General features: G+C 42.0%; 2 protein-coding genes across 2 annotated transcripts; both read right to left on the bottom strand.

Annotated features, from left to right (window-relative positions):
• Window positions 1–3,932: 3,932 nt before the first annotated feature.
• On the bottom strand, window positions 3,933–5,800 carry LOC131192196 (keratin, type II cytoskeletal 75-like). Its single transcript, XM_058171124.1, has 2 exons — window positions 5,551–5,800; window positions 3,933–4,164 (listed from the first exon to the last, which is right to left on the bottom strand). The coding sequence occupies exons 1-2, from the start codon at window positions 5,662–5,664 to the stop codon at window positions 4,006–4,008; spliced, it is 273 nt and encodes a 90-aa protein (XP_058027107.1). The 5' UTR covers window positions 5,665–5,800; the 3' UTR covers window positions 3,933–4,005.
• LOC131190595 (keratin, type II cytoskeletal 4-like) lies at window positions 5,753–11,372 on the bottom strand. The gene is made up of 4 exons (XM_058167934.1): window positions 10,858–11,372; window positions 9,277–9,488; window positions 8,060–8,120; window positions 5,753–5,911 (listed from the first exon to the last, which is right to left on the bottom strand). Exons 1-4 carry the CDS (start codon window positions 11,209–11,211, stop codon window positions 5,753–5,755), a joined length of 786 nt encoding a protein of 261 aa, XP_058023917.1. The 5' UTR covers window positions 11,212–11,372.
• Between the last annotated feature and the right edge of the window lie 9,613 nt (window positions 11,373–20,985).

Raw genomic sequence — 20,985 nt, 5'->3', positions numbered from 1 at the left:
AGTTTGCTGAGAAGCTGCCTTGCTTGCTGCCACGTAATGGCTGTTTCGATAGAATGTTAAATCACCCAGGAAAGCCTTGTTAAATGGGCTGTCCTTTCCTTTCTGTCCTTTTCTGAAGGACGCAAATTCCTTCAAAGCTTTCACTTCCATCTTTTATGATATACAGATAGACAGTTTCTCAGATTACCTGAACCAGTGGTGAAATCTGAACCGGTTTGCTACCGGTTCGCTGGCTGCGCATGCCAAACGCACACTGCACGCGCACATGCGCAGTGTGCACCACGCACCAAGTGTGAGGTTCATGCGCACAGGCACGCGTACAGTGAACACCAAAAGGAGGTATGGGGTAAGTAGAACAGCGCACGGGGGGGTGGGGGTGGGGTCAGCTTTGGCGTGCGATCTTCAGAGCCTTTTTAAAAACTTTTTTTAAAGCATTTTTTTACTACCGGCTCGAATGAATCGGTAGTAAAAAATGCATTTAAAAGGTAAAAAAACACGCTCTGACGATCACAGCTTTGGCACGCAATCGTCGGAGCCTTTTTTTAACCTTTTAAATGCATTTTTTTACTACCTATTCGCCCAAGCTGATAGTAAAAAAATGCTTTAGAAAGGTTAAAAAAAGGCTCCGACGATCGCGCACCACAGCTGTGATTGTCGGAGCCCTTTTTTTTTTTACTTTTTTAAAGCACTTTTTTTACTACCAGCTCGGGCAAATAGGTAGTAAAAAAAATGCATTTAAAAGGTTTTTAAAAAAGGCTCTGACGATTGCGCGCCACAGCTGTGATCATTGGAGCCTTTTTTGTTTTTACTTTTTAAAAGCATTTTTTACTGCCTAAAAGGCAGTAAAAAAAAAGATGTTTTTTAATGCCTAAAAAGTAAAAAAAAAGTTCTGACGATCAGCTAAGCGACGCACAATCGTCAGAACTTTTTTTTTTTTACATTTTTTACTGCTGGTTTGGGTGAACCGGACTGAACCGGTAACATTTCACCCCTGATCTGAACCTAGCAAACTGAAACAAGCTGGGCTCTGCTCAGGTTTGAAACCATCATCAAACCATGGTTTAAGAACTTAATAATAATAATAATAATAATGTTTTAATTTGTATACCGCCCTTCTCCCGAAGGACCCACTTGATACATGGGACTGATTTTTTAAAAAATCAAATTAATTCCATCTCTGGATTAATGCAGAATTGCAAGCTATGGTTGCAGTCATTAAAAGCAGAAAGAGAAATTTCTAAACATCTTCTTCCCAGATGTTCAAAGGAAGAGAATGTGAAAAAAGGAAAGTTGCGAATCTGGGGAGAGTTCATGTCAATGAGAATCATTATTTACCAAGCTAGTAAGGAATGACATGACTTTGATTCCTTTAGCTAGCTTTTCTCATAGCTGTAAGAATCTAGGAAACACCAAGATTAACATCAGACCAACAATCAAGAAGCAAACAATACTCTAATCAAGGAATTGCCAGGCAAGCTAACAGTAAACAGCCCAACCAAAGAACCACCAACACCATTCCCAACAGCACTGATAGGGCAAGTCACTAGAATATAAAATGAGAGCAAACCGCACTGAAGATGTTGCCTCCTTTGGGTAATGAAACATCTGCAAGAAAATAACCAATATCAGAAAGCACCAAGAATCCCTCATTTCAATCCTGAGATACAAATATTTTCATCTATCAAATCTAAATTAAGTTGTTCCTTTCCATTGCTTGTGAAACTATCCGATAGTGTCCTGTCTGCTTTCCTTTCTGCAATTTTACTTTTTATTACCAGACCATTTGCAGACAGTAGAGCACTTTTCATTTTGACACTTGGTTTTACTCTCAGAGGAAATGGATATTTTGGATCCAGCCGGTTTGCATTGACCGGAGCGTCCAGTCTTCTTACTGCATTCCTTTCCTTGTTTCGCTGCACTCTGAGAACTGCATGGGGAGTTGGTCACCGCTGGAAAGAAAACACACACCGAATGGTTATTCCTAAAACACCTTATTGGGAAAAAAACCCCAAGCAAACAGGCAACTTAGTACTTACAGATACTGGTGGAATTTGAAGAATATCTGAATATCCTATGGAGGGAAGAAAATATTCACTTGTTTTTTCATGTTGATCTATGCCTGCCTTTATGCTGTTTTAAGTTTATCGTCTTCATTCTTTCCTCAAGAATGAATCCACAGCATTTATACCCATTTAATGCAGAATACAAAAGGCATTGCTCAAATGTTTCATCACCTCTTTTGAAAACACCTTCGTTTAGAGTTATCAGACTGTTTTTGAATGATTATGATGTATTATTTTTGATTGTTTTCGGGGGAAGTTAGGAATTGATGATTGTAGGGGTATAATTAAGTTGGGACAATATTTTTTTAGCATATGTTTGTTTTATTTTTAACTATACCTTGTGCTCGTTCCGGAAGTCGGGGGAGGGGTTGTGAAGGGAGGGAGGGGGAAAGGGAGGAAATTTCTGTAAAACTTTTTGAATAAAAAAAAAAAAGAAAATACCTTTGTTTAAAAGTGCTATTTGAAGGATTTTAAAATATCTCCGTATTTAGTGTTACATATATTTGGAAGTGACTGGAATTTGGGCCATATCATGCTTGGTGACAGATCCTATAAAGCTTGATCTAGAATGAATAAAATAAATTAACATCGGAGATTCACCTCTCTTCTTCTCCCTCCAGCAAACATTTGTAAGCTGCAATCTCAATATCAAGCGCTATCTTCACATTCAGGACTTCCTGGTAGTCACGTACTAGGTTGGCCAGTTCATCCTTGCCATTTTGAAGGCCCTTCACCAGCTCAGCATATTTCTGTTGACCATTCCCGGAGGCTTGTTCACCTCTTTTGGTAGCCTCACAAATTGTCTTCTTGAGCTCTTCATTCTGTAAAAGTCATAGGGTTGGACATGATATCACCTACCTCTTAGTGCCACACAACCAGTGTGCAGCCCTTCAACAAATGTATCTGGAAATGTAGGGCTCATATCCTTAAAAAACATGAGTTAGAATCTTTGCTTCATTCATTCAAGGAAAGAATAATGAAATCCATTTAATTAGTTGCCATTACATCAAATAATTCAGGCTTTGTCCTTCAATATGTTATCTCCTTTTTTCCCCAGGAAACCCAATGGACAAAATATAACTTTTGGGACAACCTGGCCTATCTTTTCCCAGACCTGGACATTAATCAGCATTGAGTATCCCAGAAGGGAGATGATTAGGGAAACCCAAAAGCGAAGATTGTAGACTGTAAATTTGACTGGAAAATTGAAAAGTATCCAGTGAAAAAAGTAATGGTGAACCAGTTGTGTGATCTTACCAAGAAAACGATATGCTTAGGTCCATGTGAGCATTAAGGACTGAACTCAAGACTTGAGAGCTTCTTTATCAGAAAAAAAAGATGTTGGTAGTATGGGCTAATACAGGTCTCGCATATACTTTTGTACAATTTCCTCCAATACCCCACCGTACTTTTAGCATACAGACACCAGTTTCTTTATACCAACTGCATACTGGAAGCAAGAATGTGGATATGTTGTAATCAGGATATTGGGAATTACTATACCTGTGGAGCAAATATATCCTATGGCATGTAAAAATATTTTTGTAGAGCATATTAAATGCATATTCAAACAAGAAACAAGAAAGTTCTGTTTTGCACTTTAAAAGTCAATTTTTTAAAAAAAATGATTTAAATTTGTCAACATTTTCTTATCATGAGAAACGCTGTCAATTTGAGGTCTGTTTTCAAAAAAGAAGAGATTCAAATTCTTCTAACCTAGCTTCATATCTTTTTAATGTTTCACAACTAGTGTTTGTAATGCCCTTGCCTCTTTACTAATTACACATAACTAGTGAAACAAATTCAGATTTTGGAACTAAAAATAGTAAGCACAAATAACCTTCTTTACACAAAGAGGCACCTTGCATATATTCTGTAGTACTCATGCATGAATTATTCTAATTTGAAATTTGAATTATTCTACCAAAAAAACAAACAAACCCTAGTTGTCTAATTTGCCTTGCTCCAGTCTTACCTCCTTCTGCAAGCTCTGAATTTCACACTGGACTTTTTCAACTTGTTCGATAAGTCCTGAAATCTGCTGTTCTCGATTCTTCAGATCCCATTGGAAACTAGATCTCTTACTTTGAGCTTCTTCATACTAAGGGTGTCAATATAACAGCTTTCTTTAAAATTATCACAAACATATGTTTACATTACAGCTTTCCCATGCTAATCATATTCAAAGTAGCTCACGACATCGAAAAAATTACAAGGCAGTTTGCTATCAAAGCAATTATTTGAGGGAGGGGGCTCGTTATAAGTAAAGTAAGATTATGCAACCTTATTATGCTCATTATGCTGAAATTTATATTTTTAAAGAGAATTTTTTTAAAAAATAGTTCAGATCACTGCAAAAATATCTAACTTATCTAAAATTAATACTTGTCTGGAGCATTCTGACAATCTCATCTTGCTCTCATTAGCAGTTTTTGAACTTGGTCTAGTTTGCCTTTTTTAGCCAGTTAAAGATGAGACCAAAAGAAGAACGGGTGTCAACTTTTGCAGGATTCTACATGGCTACAAGCAATGGAATCCTACCATTTAGCAGTGGATTGTTGGCCACACTTCTGCTGAGTATCTCTCTTGTTTACTTGAGATGTCTCTCAGTTTTACCTAATCCCTTTCTTCCAATAAATTAGTGGCAGAATGGAAAGCCGTCCAATGGAAGCTACCTACATGTGGTAGGTAAAGGTAAAGGTTCCTCTCGCACATATTTGCTAATTGTTCTTTCTCCGTTTCTAAGCTGAAGAGCCAGCGCTGTCAGATGACGATTCCGTGGTCATATGGCCGGCATGACTTAAACGCCAAAGGTGCATGGAACACTGTTACCTTCCCACCAAAGATGGTCCCTATTTTTCTACTTGCATTTTTACATGCTTTCGAACTGCTAGGTTGGCAGAAGCTGGGGCAAGTAACTGAGTGAGCTCATTTACACGGCACTAAGGATTTGAACCGCCAAACTGCCGACCTTTCTAATCTACAAACTCAGCATCTTAGCCACTGAGCCATTGCATCCCCACTGGTGGTGGTTACAGGATATTTGCTGACATTATGGCCCTTCTACTGTAACATTTGTTTCAGGGAGGACCAAGAAAGAGCCAGACGGAGCAGCTAGAAGATGTTGAAGACTGAGGAAGACATGCCATTGCTGTCCTTTACAACAGAGGATACTCTCCTGTCACTTATATCTGAGTAAGATTCTTCTGCCAGTTCAGGAGGCTTTTGAATATGAAATGAGGAGCAGCCCTATTTCTCATGAGCAGTGTCCCATATATTAAGAAGCTAGGTTGGTAATCAGTTGCAAGGAAGCCACAAACATATACTATCTTTAAAAGTTAGCAGAAGTGACAAGAGAAATAAGCAGGGAACATCTGTGGCATTTCACTTAGCCATTATTACATTATGTTCTTTTTTTTTATCAGTAGGTCTGTTTTTTTAAAAAAAACAAATAAAAATTGCAAATTTTTGCACTGATGTGAAATACCTTGTTTTGGTAAAATTTATCTGCCTCCGCTTTACTTCTCTGCATAATTTCCTCATACTCTTTTCGGAATAAGGCTATGATGTTGTCCATGTTAAAGTTTCTACTGTTGTCCATTTTCACAACCACATCGAAGTCTTGATCTTGTTTGTCAAGTTGTTCTTTCTCCTAGATGTCGATTCAAATGCATTGTCAGTTCTGTAGACTAGGCCAAGTGGTGGTCACACGAAGAAAAGAGGATCTCTTCAGTGGATCCCTCCATACTTACCTTCTTATATACACATTTCAAGAACTTGATCTCTTGGTCCAGGAGACTGACTTTCCTCTCCAGCTCTACATTATTTGAAAAGATACAGTCTACATCCTAAACAGATGACATTCTCATATTATATTCTTGTTTATGGGAAGACTTCCAAAGAAAGGGGGGGGGATCAGAATCAGAGGGATCGAAAGTTATTATAAAAATTTAAATAAATAACAACAACAATCATGTCATGATTTTTAAACCCATTATTCCCAAGTTTCATGTCCCCTTCAACTCAAGCAGGATATCTCCTTTTGTGCCAAGGAATTGATTCTTTTATTTGCAAAAGCATTAAGTAGAAAATATTTTTTTTTGTTCTTGAGTAAAAATACTGAGCTGTTGAGGGCACCTTTTCTTCTTTCCAGTTATTTATTTTAATTAAACATATCATACAAATATTTGGAAAAGGCGGGGCAAATGAAATATTTTTAAATACACGCCTAAAGTAAGATCTTAGATACATGAAAGGGTGAGTCCATTTTAAAAAAATATTGCTATTTTATTTATTTCTATATTTATTTCTGCAGGGGTTTTTTTAAAAAAAAATTTTTTTGGGATATGTGCTTTAAATTATTTATTTTTAATCTACAATTTCATAATGTGATGCCTATCAAAATATAAAATATAATAACATTTGTAAGGGTATTTTATAGTTTCTGTGTTCACGTCATATGCTTGATATATAGAATTAAACCAGTTGCTTGATAAATGTGAACCTCTATCTATCAGCTAACTCATTTATTGGCATTCATTGGCATCCTTCAGTCTCGATGGTATCTCTATGGTATCATGCTCTGGAAAGAGATCCTAAAACAGCATCTAGTATGATTAAAAAGGCCAATTTGAGAGTGGCATCCCTTCCACACTGAGGGCAGATTCTGTCCTCTGCCCAGCCCCCAGATTTCGCTGGTTCCAGGACTGCCTCTTTGCCTCAGCCTGCTGAACAAATGTCTCTTTGAATTGGAGAAGGCCATGCTGTGTCTTCAGCCTCCAAGCTGAACGATCACATTTTCCCAGTTGTTAATGTCCACTCTCAGGGTCTTTAGATCCTTTAGCTAACTACACTGGAAAGTATAGGTGGCTGGTAGAAGGTAAGTGATATATATAGCATCCTATGATTCATAAAAAAATCTGATACAGATAAATTAACCCAACTTAACGGGTTGCATAAATGAAGCTATTTGTAATAAGAAATCATTTTTTTTTTTATTTTGGGAGCAAATGTTTTGCAATCCACTAAAAGAAGGGAAATGACAGGCTCATATGAAATAATGGGAGGAATGTGAAATAAATGTACCACTAAATTGGATAGAAATAGTACTGGATGAATAATTAAAAATCCATACGCTTTACACTTGCAAAATGACTCTAGTATCTGAATACTGATTCAATGTATAATTTAGACGGTTTTATTAATCAGCATAGCTATTTATCCATCACCTATTTTAAACATACTACTCCAAATTCACCATTGCAAAGATGTCATTGCAAGACTATATTGCAATGCTATTATAGGATATATCAGGGGTGAAATTCAAAATTTTTCCCTACCAGTTCTGTGGGCATTGTTTGGTGGGCGTGGCATGGGAAGGATATTGCAAAATCTCCATTCCCACCCCACTCTGGGGCCAGCCAGAGGTGGTATTTGCTGGTTCTCCGAACTACTCAAAATTTCCTCTACCGGTTCTCCAGAACCTGTTAGAACCTGCTAGATTTCACCGCTGGGATATATTATATTATCCAAAATGTCTGGCTGATTATTTACAGAAAAATATTCTTCTTTCATTCTTATTAAAAATTAACAAGTTGGCTTGCCAGAATCATATTGAAAAATAAGGATGATGATAATAGTAACATCTGAGGTTTTTTTTTTTCCCAAATGTAACATTTATCCCATTGCTCATTATCTTGATTTTAATTTTTTTAAACTAACTTCACCAATAGCAATAGCAATAGTACTTAGACTTATATACCGCTTCACAGTGCTTTTACAGCCCACTCTAAGCGGTTTACAGAGTCAGCCTATTGCCTCCAACAATCTGGGTCCTCATTTTACCCACCTCGGAAAGATGGAAGGCTGAGTCACCCTTGAGCCTGGTGAGATTCGAACTGCCAAATTTGCAGGCAGCCGGCTATCAGCAGAAGTAGCCTGCAGTACTGCACTCTAACCACTGCACTACCACAGTTCTAAGGAGTTGTTCTACTTACCTTCCTAAGTTCTATAATCTCTTTCTGTGCTGCAAAATGCTGGTTGACTTTCTCTTCATATCTAGAAGGAAGGACCACAAGAATACAATAGAGAGGGAGATGAATCAAACAGTAAACGTGGGTGACACAAAGTTATAGTCTTCCCAATGCGGTGGTATTATGATGGCTCCAAATGTTCCTATATGTATCACTCCCAAAATATCTCTGGGAAAGAGGATTGGGAAAATAAGCCTTCTCTGACCTATTGGCAAATTATGGGCAGAATAATGGTCCCATGCACAAAACTCAGCCTCAGTTATTTCTAGTTAAAAGGAATAGGTAACAAGTGATAGTAGATTGTTCTTCCTGAATACATAGTTATTTGTTTGTTCTCTTAACAATAGTGGAATAAACAATTTCATGCTCCAAAATTCCTATACAATTTTCCCAGCTCTGTATAGTACTCCATATTCATCTCAAGGGCTGATTGACTCTTGAAATACAACCAGATGTCATTATTTCTCCTCCATTGCTTAGCATCAGGATTTTCTTGAGCTACCTTAGGACCAAAAGAAAAGGGAGTGTTATAATATGAGAAATCTGTTTGACAAATTCAGGTAGGAAAACAATGATCTCCTTCTCAGAAAGTCACTTCATACATTTACTGCATGTGATACATATCCTGAACACATATAGAACAGGAAATAGATAGAGCAATCTTATGCAGGCCTACTCAGTTATGCAGTCTCATTATTTTTGGCGACGTTTGCTCCCAAGTCAACACCTTCAGCATCATAAGAGACAGTGCAGATTTGTCAAGAAGCACAAAATCCAGTGGTGGGATTCAAATAATTTAACAACCGGTTCTCTGCCCTAATGACCAGCTGGGTAGGCAATGGCTGGGTGGTCCTGTGACTGTGTGGGTGTGGCCAACTCAACATCACTCACGTCAATGGGCGCGAGTTACAATGTAATAAGGGTTAACCAGAGAGGCAGTTTCTATAAGCAGGACAATAAAGATTAGGCTAGAAACAACACCAGAATGTTTCCTTCCTTACAGGATTAGCCCTGTAAAGTGGAAAAAATCAAAATAAGATTTCATCCAATAACTGGTTCTCCGAACTGCTTAGAAAGTTAACAACTGGTTCTCCCAAATAGATGCAAACTGGCTGAATCCCACCACTGACAAAATCTGTGTCATTTTTAAATCTTCTCTGCATAATTCAAGAGGAACTCACTTGCACTTGCAATCTGCAGTTTGTGCCTTTGTACTTTCACTATCACTTTGCAGTTTCTCCTTCTCATATTGCAAATATTCCAACTCCTTCTTCAAGCTTGCAATGTATTGTTCAAACATGCACTCTAAGCTTTCAGTGGGTGGTTTGGTTTGTTGCTGCAGGAAGGCCCATTTAGTTTCTAGCAGCTGGTTCTTCTGTTCCAGGCACTGCACCTAAAATCCAAGGTGAAATCCATCCACGAATCCATCAGTTCATTAAAACAATCCATCAATCAAAACTGAAGTTCTGTTTCATAGGATGTTTTGAAATGCAAACACCATTTTAGCAATCTAACAAAGATGCGGAATTATTGGGCTGATAAATGGAATTCAAATGGAAGCCAAAGCAGGAATAATGTAGAAGGTAGAATACGTATTAGAAAAGACTGAAAGAAACAGAGCGTGCTCAATGTACCGTAAATTAAATTATGGCAGGGACATGGCAATTGTTCTCAAGGCTTCAGACTTGAATATTAAGTAGCCCAATCAAGTTACTGGCTCATTTACAAAATACTTAATAGACCACAATTATTATTAGAATTTTGCTACCAACAATTGCCACCAACCTGCCTTCCATTGAGGACTTCACGAGTCAAAAAGAGGGCTGTGAAAATATTTACAGACCCCTCACATCCTGGACATAAACTGTTTCAACTCCTACCCTCAAAACGATGCTATAGAGCACTGCACCAGAACAACTAGACACAAGAACAGTTTTTTCCCGAACGCCATCACTCTGCTAAACAAATAATTCCCTCAATACTGTCAAACTATTTACTAAGTCTGCACTTCTATTAATCTTCTCACCATTCCCATCATCCATCTCCTTCCACTTATGACTGTATGACTGTAACCTTGTTGCTTGTATCCTTACAATTTATATTGATATTGATTGTTTCCTGATTGTTTATTTGTACCCTATGGCTATCATTGTGTTGTACCTTATGATTCTTGATGAAGGTATCTTTTCTTTTATGTACACTGAGAGCATATGCACCAAGACAAATTCCTTGTGTGTCCAATCACACTTGGCCAATAAAAAAAATTCTATTCTATTCTATTCTATTCTATTCTATTCTATTCTATTCTATTCTATTCTATTCTATTCTATTCTATAAGTTGGTTCAGCTTCTTAACATGTCTAGGTTTGCTTCCATAGAAACAATTTATTCAACACATGCAACCGGGCTATGGACTTTTTCAGATACACTTTAAAAGATGTCAGGAGAAGACGAAGAATAAATATTCATTCCCATTTCAAAGTAGTTATGAGAGATTATGTAAAGCTTGGATTTTAGCAGTTCAACTCAAGTGAGCACTAAATTGGGTGTAGAAGATAACTGAAAATAGCAATGAGCATTACAGAACAATATTTGGACAAAAATAATACCATGTTGGCAAAATAGGAATGTGCAACAGTAATCTTAAATGGTCAAAACATAGGATCAACCTAGAAATGGTACCAAATTGTATAAGCAATCCTAGTTTTATCAGTAGCCCAGTAGAGTAAGGAATTTTAAACCTTCAGATTTGAACGTCTCACCTTATCAATGAAACCAACAAATTTGCTGTTAAGGGACTTCATTTGCTCCATCTCTTTGCACTTCACTTTCTGGATCTCAGGGGAGATCTTGACATGGAACGGCTCCAACAGTTTTGGATCAACATGTACTCCCTGGATGCTGTATCTCCTTGTTACTCCCTGAATTCCACCACCTCTACAGCTGCCACTCTTGTGATCTCCACACAGGGATGAAGTTGTCCTTCCTCCAAAGTTGGACATTTTCCTGCTGCTTCTGGAGCCAGAATGTTGCCAGGAGCTTGAGCTGTTTGCTCCATAGTGGGTCAAAAGGCTTTGTGTATTTTGTTGGCTGCCTGCTGAAATCTGACGACTCATGTTTGCCTTGCTCTGATAGAAAGGGTTGCAGAGAAGAAGGGCAAAGATCTGGATATTGGACACTTCCAATGGAGACTTTTGAGCTGGCCTCTCTTTTATGTGTTTGAGGATCTAGGCTTGGTTGCATGAGAAGAGGATTCATGTGGTTGGAATGCCTGGCAGCAAAATACGATCTTCAAGAAGTTAGACTGCTCGTAAACCAGAAAATAAAGGTTGAAATTAAAAAAAATCGCATAACTTGCAAACACGATGAGAGGATATTGCTTAATTAATTTCCTTTCTAACCCTAATTAGAGTCTAGTCCAAACCATTCTCCCCCAAAAGATCTTCATAGATTGATGATAATATCTGTGGCTCTTTGTATATTGTGATGGGAGAGGATGCTTCTGTGTGTGATACTAGTTAGATCAAAGATATGGATCAAATTGTTGAGGAACTAAAAGAATCCAGAGAAAAAAAATCTAGGCCAAAATGGGAGTCCACAGCAAAACAACAATTATCCAGTTGCAGTCAGTAACTTTAAGATTTGTCAGCCCTTTCTATTAAAAACCTTCTTTCCTCATGGGTTGCATTGGGCAGCTGTTTTGAGTCCACCAATATACTCCCTCAGATAACTATGGAAAGAATGAAACTTTTGTGTGTGCCAAGAAAACCAAAATGTTAAATACAGCTATGAGATAATGAAGATGCTCGTACTCTTGCACTGCAATCAATGTATAAGAACAAACATTAATAGGAAAAATGGACAGGTAGGTAAGAATGAGGTAGTGTAATAAGAGTTCTAATGAGCTTCGCAAATGAGCTTCTCTCATTTAAGTGCAAGATCACAATATTAATCTTAATCCATGTTTCTTACTTTCAGAATATCCTTCCCTTGTCGATTTTTAAAATATCTTTTTAATTCAAAAATCCATGATAGCCAACAGTCTCTTGAGTTTATTTTTGTAAGGCTGAGATAAGCTAGGTCCAGTCCAACTTTTAGGAAAGTGACCCACCTCAGCCAAAGAGGCTTTTGTACAAAGAGTACAAAGAATCACAGTAGATTAATCAACAGCAACAAGCACGATAAAATAATCAGCAATCCAGAAACATATATTGAGCAAAAAACAAATGGAATGCCTTTTATATCAGTATTTTTCTGCAAGATTTCAGCTCTACTTAAAAAAAAAACACCTTTGGCTTAGAATTACATTCATTTGAAAAACAGCTAAGCATGTGCAAATCATCACATATCCTGGTCATAAATTCTATTAAGTTGATTATTATGAAATATGTCATAATAGTGTTGGAAGAAATATCCATCTGGGTTCAGTTCCAAGTGGGGACAAAGACACTGGAAACATGGAGGCTGCTTGGAAAGATGGTTTAATGGTGGTCAGGATCACATGGCTTGAGATCCTGAACAGAAAAGGGCCGAGATCCTGTGTGCTCCCTGGTTTTATGCTTTTTCTGAGCTTTGAACTTCCTGGGGCACAGGAAGAGTACCCTGACTGGCTGTCAGACTCCCAGGTGGTCTAGGGGTCTTAGCTAACGTTGTAGGTTGTCTCTCAAGCTTGCTTGAGCCTTGCCATGTGGTGAGTTTCTGTTCTATTGTGTTGCAAATGATGGTTGACAAAGGTGGGGGGAAATGAGTGAGCTTGGTTGAGGCTTTAATGGCCCATTGACAAAGGTGGGTGTTAGATTCGGGCAATAACGAGGCAGGAGACCAGGGTAGTGACAACAGCTCTTTACTATATGGTGAACCCAGCAACCAGGCTGGGGAAAAACCTCTCCTTATATACTGTTTAACCGGCGGCCTCAACCAATCAGCAACGTGCTTGTTTCCCGCCAAAACATTTAAAGATACATTACACTCCTTCCCTCCCAGAAAACACTTTACCTATATATTTACATTTATTTACATATTACTTTTCAACGTAATCACGTAAATAGACTGGGCGTCTCCTGACTCTTTCGGACCTGCGCAGTACAGTCTCTGGGAGCGGTTTGAGTTGGCCGGAGGGGCTGTTTGCTCCTCTCGGCTCCTCCTCTAGGCCATCCGGCCCTGGATTATTTTCCGAGTTGTCCCTGCTGTTTTCTACAGGAACCTGTGGGCGTCGCTGGACCTCCGGGAATTCAGTTAAGTCCTGCGATTTTCCCGGGTTTGGGTCAGCTGTTGGTTCAAACATGGAATAGTCAGGGCCTGTTTCGTCTGACTCGGGTTGTTGACTGCTTCTCAATTGATCTATGTGGCGCCTCCATACTCGGCCATCCGTTAACTCTACCAAGTATGATTTGGACCTGTTATGTTTAGAATTTTCCTGCTACCCAGGTCGGGCCTCACCATAGTTGTGTGCCCATACCGGTCGCCTATATCCATTCCTCTTGTCTTTTCAAGTCCCCCTTGTATCCCTCCGGTGTATAGTTGGGATTTAAACGGTCTAGTGGGCACCTGAGTTTCGGCCCATTAGTAATTCGGCAGGGCTTCTGCGGTGGTGGCACAGGGGTTCTGTGTTGGACGGCCAGGAAAATATCTATTTTGATTGCCAGTCGCCTGGCTTGAGTCTGGACAATGCCTCTTTGCGCTCGGACGAACGCTCTGCAAGGCCATTCGTCGCAGGGTGGAAAGGCGCCGAGAGGGCATGCGGATGCCCTCTTCTGCCAAGTATTCCTCAAACTGTGTTGCCGTGGTGCGGGCGTTATCAGAAACCAATGTGTCAGGCAACCCGTGTGTTGCAAATAGGTGCCGTAGGACTGAGATCACGGCTTCGGCTGTCATGGATCTCATGAGAATGATTTCCAGCCATTTGGAGTAGGCATCGACTACTACCAGGAAGGTTTGGCCGTGGAAGGGGCCGGCAAAATCAATGTGGATTCTTGACCAGGGCCCTTGGGGTCTTTCCCATTCCCGAACCGGGGCCGTTGGGGGTAGAGGTCTGGACTCTTGGCAGGCCTGGCATTTCCCTACCCTTTCAGCAATTTCGGAGTCCATTAAGGGCCACCACACATAGCTTCTCGCTAGACCCTTCATCCTAACGATCCCTGGGTGACCCTCGTGCAGGAGATCCAACACCTTTTCTTAATTTCTCTGGGATCACCACTCTATCCCCCATAGCAGGCACCCCTTGAGCCGACAGTTCCCACGCTTTTTACAAATTCCTTAAAACGCCGCCCGCAGCGGGCCACCCTCTTTGTACCCAACCGAGTACAGTCCTCAAAATAATGTCCTGGTATGATGCCCGAGCCACCTCCTTAGATGTGACTGGGCCAGAGTCCAGAGAGTCAATTAGCAGGATGGGTGTCCCCGGAGTGGGGTCTTGATCGCCCCTGGTAGTGGGCATCTGCTTAAAGCGTCCGCATGCCCCAACTCTTTTCGGTCGATGCTGCAGCTTGTAGGAATAGCGGCTAAGAAGATAGTCCATCGGGTCAATCGTGGCGAAAGTGCCACAGGCGTTGGTGATCGCCAGCCAGTATCCTAACAGTGGTCTATGGTCTGTAACAATTTCAAAGTCTCTACCAAAAACGTATTCGTGAAACTTTTTTACCCCTGACACAATTGCTAGTGCTTCCTTATCCAACTGGCTATAGTTCCTCTCTGTCGAGGACATCGTTCTGGAGTAGAAGGCTATTGGGGCTTCTGTGCCATTTGGAAGTCTGTGGCTGAGCACAGCCCCCACCCCGTAAGGGGAGGCATCGCAAACCAGTAATAATGGCAATGAGCTATGATACTGGATCAGTAAGCTATCGCTCGAGAGTAGGTTTTTTACTGCTTCGAAAGCCCTAGCTTCCGACTTTCCCCAAGACCAAACAGTATTCTTTCCCAGAAGCTTATGCAGCGGCTCAGCAACGGTTGCCTTGTTTTTTAAAAAGACCGCGTAAAAATTCACTAGCCCCAGGAATGCCTGTAGCTCTGTTTTGTTTTTGGGCGCTGGAGCCTTTCTTATTGCCTTGACCTTGCTTTCAGTGGGGTGAATTCCCTTCTTGTCTATTCTGTAGCCCAAGAACTCTACGGATTCTACCCTATCTGGCATTTGTTCACTTTAACCTTTAGACCGCTGACCGAAAATGCCCAGAACTTTTCTCAAACGCTCCCCAATTCTTCTAAATTTTCGCTGATATCAATACATCATCGAAATAGGGACTACCCTGGGAGCCCTTGCAGAAGTCGCCCATTAAATTTTGAACAGCCCGGTGCCACACTCACCCCAAATTGTAAACGGGTACACTTGAAAGCACCTCTGTGAGTTACAATCGTTTGGGCTTCGGCTGTGTTGGCGTCTACGGGCAGTTGTTGATAGGCTTGAGCCAAGTCTAACTTTGCAAAGACTTGCCCTTGCCCCAACGAGTGCAGCAAGTGTTGCACCACGGGGACCGGGTAAGCGCTTTTCTGCAAGGCTTTGTTTAACGTCGCCTTGTAGTCAGCGCAGATTCTAACTGACCCATCTGGTTTTACTGGGGTGACGATTGGCGTCTCCCACTTTGCGTGATCGACTGGCACCAGAATCCCTGATTTATGAGCTTGTCTATCTCCTTGTCAATCTTAGGTTTAAGGGCAAAGGACTCTCCTTGCCTTTAACCTAATGGGGCTACCTGGGGTCTAAGTTGAAGGAAATAGGGGTCCCCTTGTACTTGCCCAGGCAGTCCTTGAAGACATCTTGAACTCGTTCATGAGTGTGTCTTTTAGGTTACAGTCACTTCTGTAGATGCCAGTCACTCCCATGCCCAATGCGGAACCAGTCTAGTCCCAACAAACTTGGCAGGGTCCCTTCGACTATCGTGATGGGCAGGGTCTTCTTGTGTGGTCCGTACTCGGCGGACGGAGGTGGTCCCTCGAACAGGGATGCGATTCCCTTGGTAGTCGTGGACTCGTAGCCGTTGTGTTTGCAGTTTGCGTTTGGCGATTTTCGCAAAGCTTTTAAAAGTGTCCCAGGACATGATTGTGATCGCTGACCCTGTGTCCACTTCTAGTCGGCACGGCACTCCTTCTATCTTCGGTCTGGTGAAGATTTTCTTCTCACGGGTTGCTGCGGCCTATTACCGCGGTCGATTTGAATTCGCCCTTTCTGTTCTGACCAATCGCGGGTCGCCTTGCCGATCCTGCGCTCTGATTAGTTGGTTTGAATTTTCGGCGGAAGGTTGGGGTGCTCGACAGACTTGAGCCAGGTGCCCTTCTTCTCGCACCGCCGACATGTAGCGTCCTTGAACTTGCATCGTTGGCGCTGGTGTTGCCCTCCGCAACTTCCGCATTCATCGGTCTTCTTTGCCCCTTCTCTCGGTGAGGCAAACTCCTTCCTCATCCTCGCCGTCTGATTCGGTCTGGATTTCTTCGTGATGCACGGGTTTTCTTTTGCTCGCCGTTGGCGTGAGTGGCTTTTGTAGGGTTTCCGCCGCTTGGGTGGACATCTCATGAGCTCTGGCTTCGTCCAGGCGTTTGCCAGCGATAGATTGCTTTTGATAGCAGCCGCCTCCATAAGCGCATGTCTCTGACCCCACGGATGAGTTGCTCTAGTAGCTCCTCATCCAAATCTCGGTACCCACAGTCTTTGGAGGCTTTCTCAGGCGGCCATGTACCGCTGATGGATTCGCCTCTTGCTGTCTCGCTCTCCAAATTCAAAGCGCCGCGTATTTGGGCGGTGTTGGCGCGAAATGGTTCTTTAGAAGATTTTGCAGAGTTTGCCACGATACCGATTGTACGGCGTTGGCTCTGCCAGGCTTCGCGATGTCGATGACCTCGGGACCGCAGTGGCTCAAGTATGCCCTTTGCGGTTGTCTGGAACTCCTTGCAGTTCGTTTGCCTCAGGAAACTCTCGAAGCGGGTCATGTCGTTCCCCATTTCTCCTGGAAGGGTCAAGCGGCGCGGGCGGAGTGTAGCTGGCCATCTGTGATTCTGCCCTGAGTTTGCTGGGTTCGGTTCCTTCGTGCGTTCAGCTCGTTCCTGGTGCTCTTAGCCTCGAGATCCCACCTTCGTCGCCAGTGTTAAGTTCGGGCAATAACGAGGCAGGAGACCAGGGTAGTGACAACAGCTCTTTACTATATGGTGAACCCAGCAACCAGGCTGGGGAAAAACCTCTCCTTATATACTGTTTAACCGGCGGCCTCAACCAATCAGCAACGTGCTTGTTTCCCGCCAAAACATTTAAAGATACATTACAGTGGGGGGGAGTCAGGAAGCTGCTTTGTATTTAAAACATGTTTCTCCATTTCTCATCCAGGGAAATAATCTTCTGCCCTTTTTAATATTTTCTAAAATATTTCATTTTTCTAGGAGGGGGGTGGGTGCTAAATTCCTACAATAGTCTGCGCTATGACATATGCAGTGTCATATATATATATGACATATATAAAGACAAGCTGTAGCAAAATCTTTTAAACATCTTCACAGAAAGACCCTGTAACTAACAAGTGAGGATGAGAGACAAATTCCTATGCATTTAGTTCATGCTGTTTGCATTTCTCGGCTTGCCAATAGCAAATAGTTCGTGGAAATACTTAATTCTAGTTTGAGTTAATAAAAGGACAGCTTGTCTGAATAGCTTCGCACTCCCTGTTTAAGATCGGCTGAGAGATGGGCTGCTGGTTGCTGAGGGAAGGCTGCACCAGTTTACTCTTTCAATGGTATCCTTCAAATTCCCTGCCTGTCTTGACTTATCTTTTAAGATATTAAAAAACAAGCAAACAAAAAGGAAACAATTAAAGTAACTTGGACGGCTGCAGAACAAAGAATTAGCTTCTTGCACGATCTTGGGCTCCATATAGAGTTTTTTTTAGCCGTTCTTACAAAATGACTGGGTGTGATCAGTGCTTTGTCTGGAGATGTAACTACATGTATTGACCAAAACAAAAGAACAAATGTGGTTTTTTTTTTAATGTATATAATTGTGTTTGCTATGGCAGCCTGGTATTGATCCTTGCTGCATGCTTTGGATTAGGAAGATAAACTGATTTTTCTTAATATTTTCCAGGTAAGGCCTTCAGGTTCTATTTTCTTTTGCATAATCCATAATATTTTTTTCATCTATTTATTTATTTATTTAACTGGATTTTTATACCGCCCCATCTCCCGAAGGACTCAGGGCGGTTTACAGCTAGATAAAAATAAACAAGAATAAATACAAGATAAAAACAATATTTAAAAAACTTATTAAATTGGCCCAAATTAAAATATAATTAAAACAGTAAAAACACCATTTAAAACTGAAATCCTATGCCAGTCCTGCCCAAATAAATAGATATGTCTTCAGCTCGTGGCGAAAGGTTCGAAGGTCCGGAAGTTGGCAGAGTCCTGGGGGAAGCTCATTCCAGAGGGTGGGAGCCCCCACAGAGAAGGCCCTTCCCTTGGGTGTCGCCAACTGACATTGCTTGACGGACGGCACCCTAAGGAGTCCCTCTCTGTGAGAGCGCACGGGTCAGTGGGAGGCAATCGGTGGCAGTAGGCGGTCCCGTAAATAACCCGGCCCTATGCCATGGAGCGCTTTAAAGGTAGTAACCAACACCTTGAAGCGCACCCAAAAGACCACAGGTAGCCAGTGCAGCCTGCGCAGGAGTGATGTCACATGGGAGCCACAAGCGGCTCCCTCTATCTCCCGCGCAACTGCATTCTGGATCAACTGGAGCCTTCGGGTGCTCTTCAAGGGGAGCCCCATGTAGAGAGCATTGCAGTAACCCAAGCGAGAGGTAACAAGAGCATGAGTGACCGTGCATAGGGCATCCCGGTCAAGGAAGGGGTGCAACTGGTGAATCAGGCGAACCTGATAAAAAGCTCTCCTGGAGACGGCCGTCAAGTGATCTTCAAAAGACAGCCGCCCGTCCAGGAGAACGCTCAAGTTGCACACCCTTTTCATCGGGGCCAGTGACTCGCCCCCAACAGTCAGCTGCGGCTGCAGCTGACTGTACCGGGGTGCCGGCATCCACAGCCACTCCGTCTTGGAGGGATTGAGCTTGAGCCTGTTTCTCCCCATCCAGACCCGTACGGCTTCCAGGCACTGGGACAGTACTTCGATAGCTTCGTTGGGGTGGCCTGGGGTGGAGAAGTACAGCTGCATGTCATCAGCGTACAGTTGGTATCTCACCCCAAAACCACTGATGATCTCACCCAGTGGCTTCATATAGATGTTGAACAGGAGAGGCGAGAGAATCGACCCCTGCAGCACCCCACAAGTGAGGCGTCTCGGAGTCGATCTCTGCCCATGCCAACACCGTCTGCGACTGGTCAGAGAGATAGGAGGAGAACCACCGACAAACAGTGCCTCCCACTCCCAAACTCTCCAACCGGTGCAGCAGGATACCATGGTCGATGGTATCAAAAGCCGCTGAGATGTCTAATAGGACCAAGGCAGAGGAATAACCCCTATCCCTGGCCCTCCAGAGATCATCAACCAATGCGACCAAAGCCATCTCCGTACTGTATCCAGGCCGAAAGCCGGACTGGAACGGGTCTAGATAGACAGTTTCATCCAGGTATTGGAGTAATTGAACCACACTCTCTACAACCTTCGCCACAAAGCGAAGGTTGGAGAACGGACAATAATTTCCTAAAACAGCTGGGTCCAGGGAAGGCTTCTTGAGGAGGGGTCTCACCACTGCCTCTTTCAAGGCGGCAGGGACAACCCCTTCCATCAAAGAAGCATTGATAATCCCCCGGAGCCAGCCTCGTGTCACCTCCTGCGTGGCCAGTACTAGCCAGGAGGGGCAAGGGTCCAGTAAACATGTGGTGGCATTCAACCTCCCCAACAACCTGTCCATGTCCTCAGGAGCCACAGGATCAAATCCATCCCAAACATTCTCAACAAGACGAGTCTCCGACCTCTCACTTGGATCCACCCAATTTTGATCCAGGCCATTCCGAAGCTGAACGATTTTTTCGTATAGATAACCACTAAACTCCTCGGCACGCCCTTGGAACGGGTCATCCCACACCCCCTGTTGAAGGAGGGAGCGGGTCACCCGAAACAGGGCGGCCGGGCGGTTATCTGCCGATGCAATGAGGGAGGAGACGTAAAGATGTCTCGCTTCCCTCAGTGCCACTAGGTAGGTCCTACTATAAGACCTAACTAGTCTGTTCCAACAGTTCCAATCTGTTCCAAGCTTCATTCAAATTTTGCTATATTGGTTTTAAGTTTACTTTTACTGTTGAGTCTTACATAGTTTCCCAGTTAGCATACCCAGAGTTATGCATTTTGCATCCAATGCTACAAAATAAATTAAATTGAATTAAATATATTAATACTGGATAATGGACTCATTAATTCTTTTATGAGCTAATCCTGCAAATTACTTTTTTAAAAAAATTCAGGATAATATATGTAATGTGGTAGATTTGGGAGAGCTGTAACATTTGATAATTCCTTTGATTTAAGTCCAAAGAGATTCTTTGAGATTTCTCTAAGCAGTTTTCTGAATCATCATTCATTTTCACCACCATCAGTAATTTTCCTTAGTTCCAGAGTCATCCGGAATGAATCATCTGTATTAGAATTTAGATCAGTAGCATAGCACTTTTCTACAGACAGTCCACACTTACCCAACTGTTATGATGGTAGGAAAAGTAGCTTTGCCACCGAATCTCACATTTATAACTATCACAGCATCCGATAGCCATGTGACCATTATTCATGTGATTTGCAGCTGTCTTGTAACAAGCAAAGTTAAATAGAGAAGGTGGAGGTTAGATCATAACCCATAGTCCTGTGAGGTTTCACTCAACAACCAAATGGGAAGTAACGTCATAAGTATTGTGGTCATTTGATTTTTCACTTGGTGATCACAGCATTTAACAATGTAGTGGCTGATCCCAAT

Source organism: Ahaetulla prasina, chromosome 2 (genome assembly GCF_028640845.1).
Source record: "Ahaetulla prasina isolate Xishuangbanna chromosome 2, ASM2864084v1, whole genome shotgun sequence".
NCBI lineage: Eukaryota > Metazoa > Chordata > Lepidosauria > Squamata > Colubridae > Ahaetulla > Ahaetulla prasina.
The sequence above is the reverse complement of the archived record's forward strand: the minus strand, read 5'-3'. Positions and strand labels throughout refer to the sequence as shown.

Bases quoted from the DNA above. Each gene is read 5' to 3' on its own strand.
- LOC131192196 (XM_058171124.1), bottom strand. From the start codon at position 5,664: ATGGACAACAGTAGAAACTTTAACATGGACAACATCATAGCCTTATTC. The intron at 4,165-5,550 runs GTATTTCACATC...TGACACCCTTAG, and splicing joins ATAAATTTTACCAAAACAAG to TATGAAGAAGCTCAAAGTAA.
- LOC131190595 (XM_058167934.1), bottom strand. From the start codon at position 11,211: ATGAGTCGTCAGATTTCAGCAGGCAGCCAACAAAATACACAAAGCCTT. The intron at 8,121-9,276 runs GTGAGTTCCTCT...CCTTCCTTCTAG, and splicing joins ACTGCAGATTGCAAGTGCAA to ATATGAAGAGAAAGTCAACC. The intron at 5,912-8,059 runs GTAAGTAGAACA...TCATCTGTTTAG, and splicing joins AGATTATAGAACTTAGGAAG to GATGTAGACTGTATCTTTTC.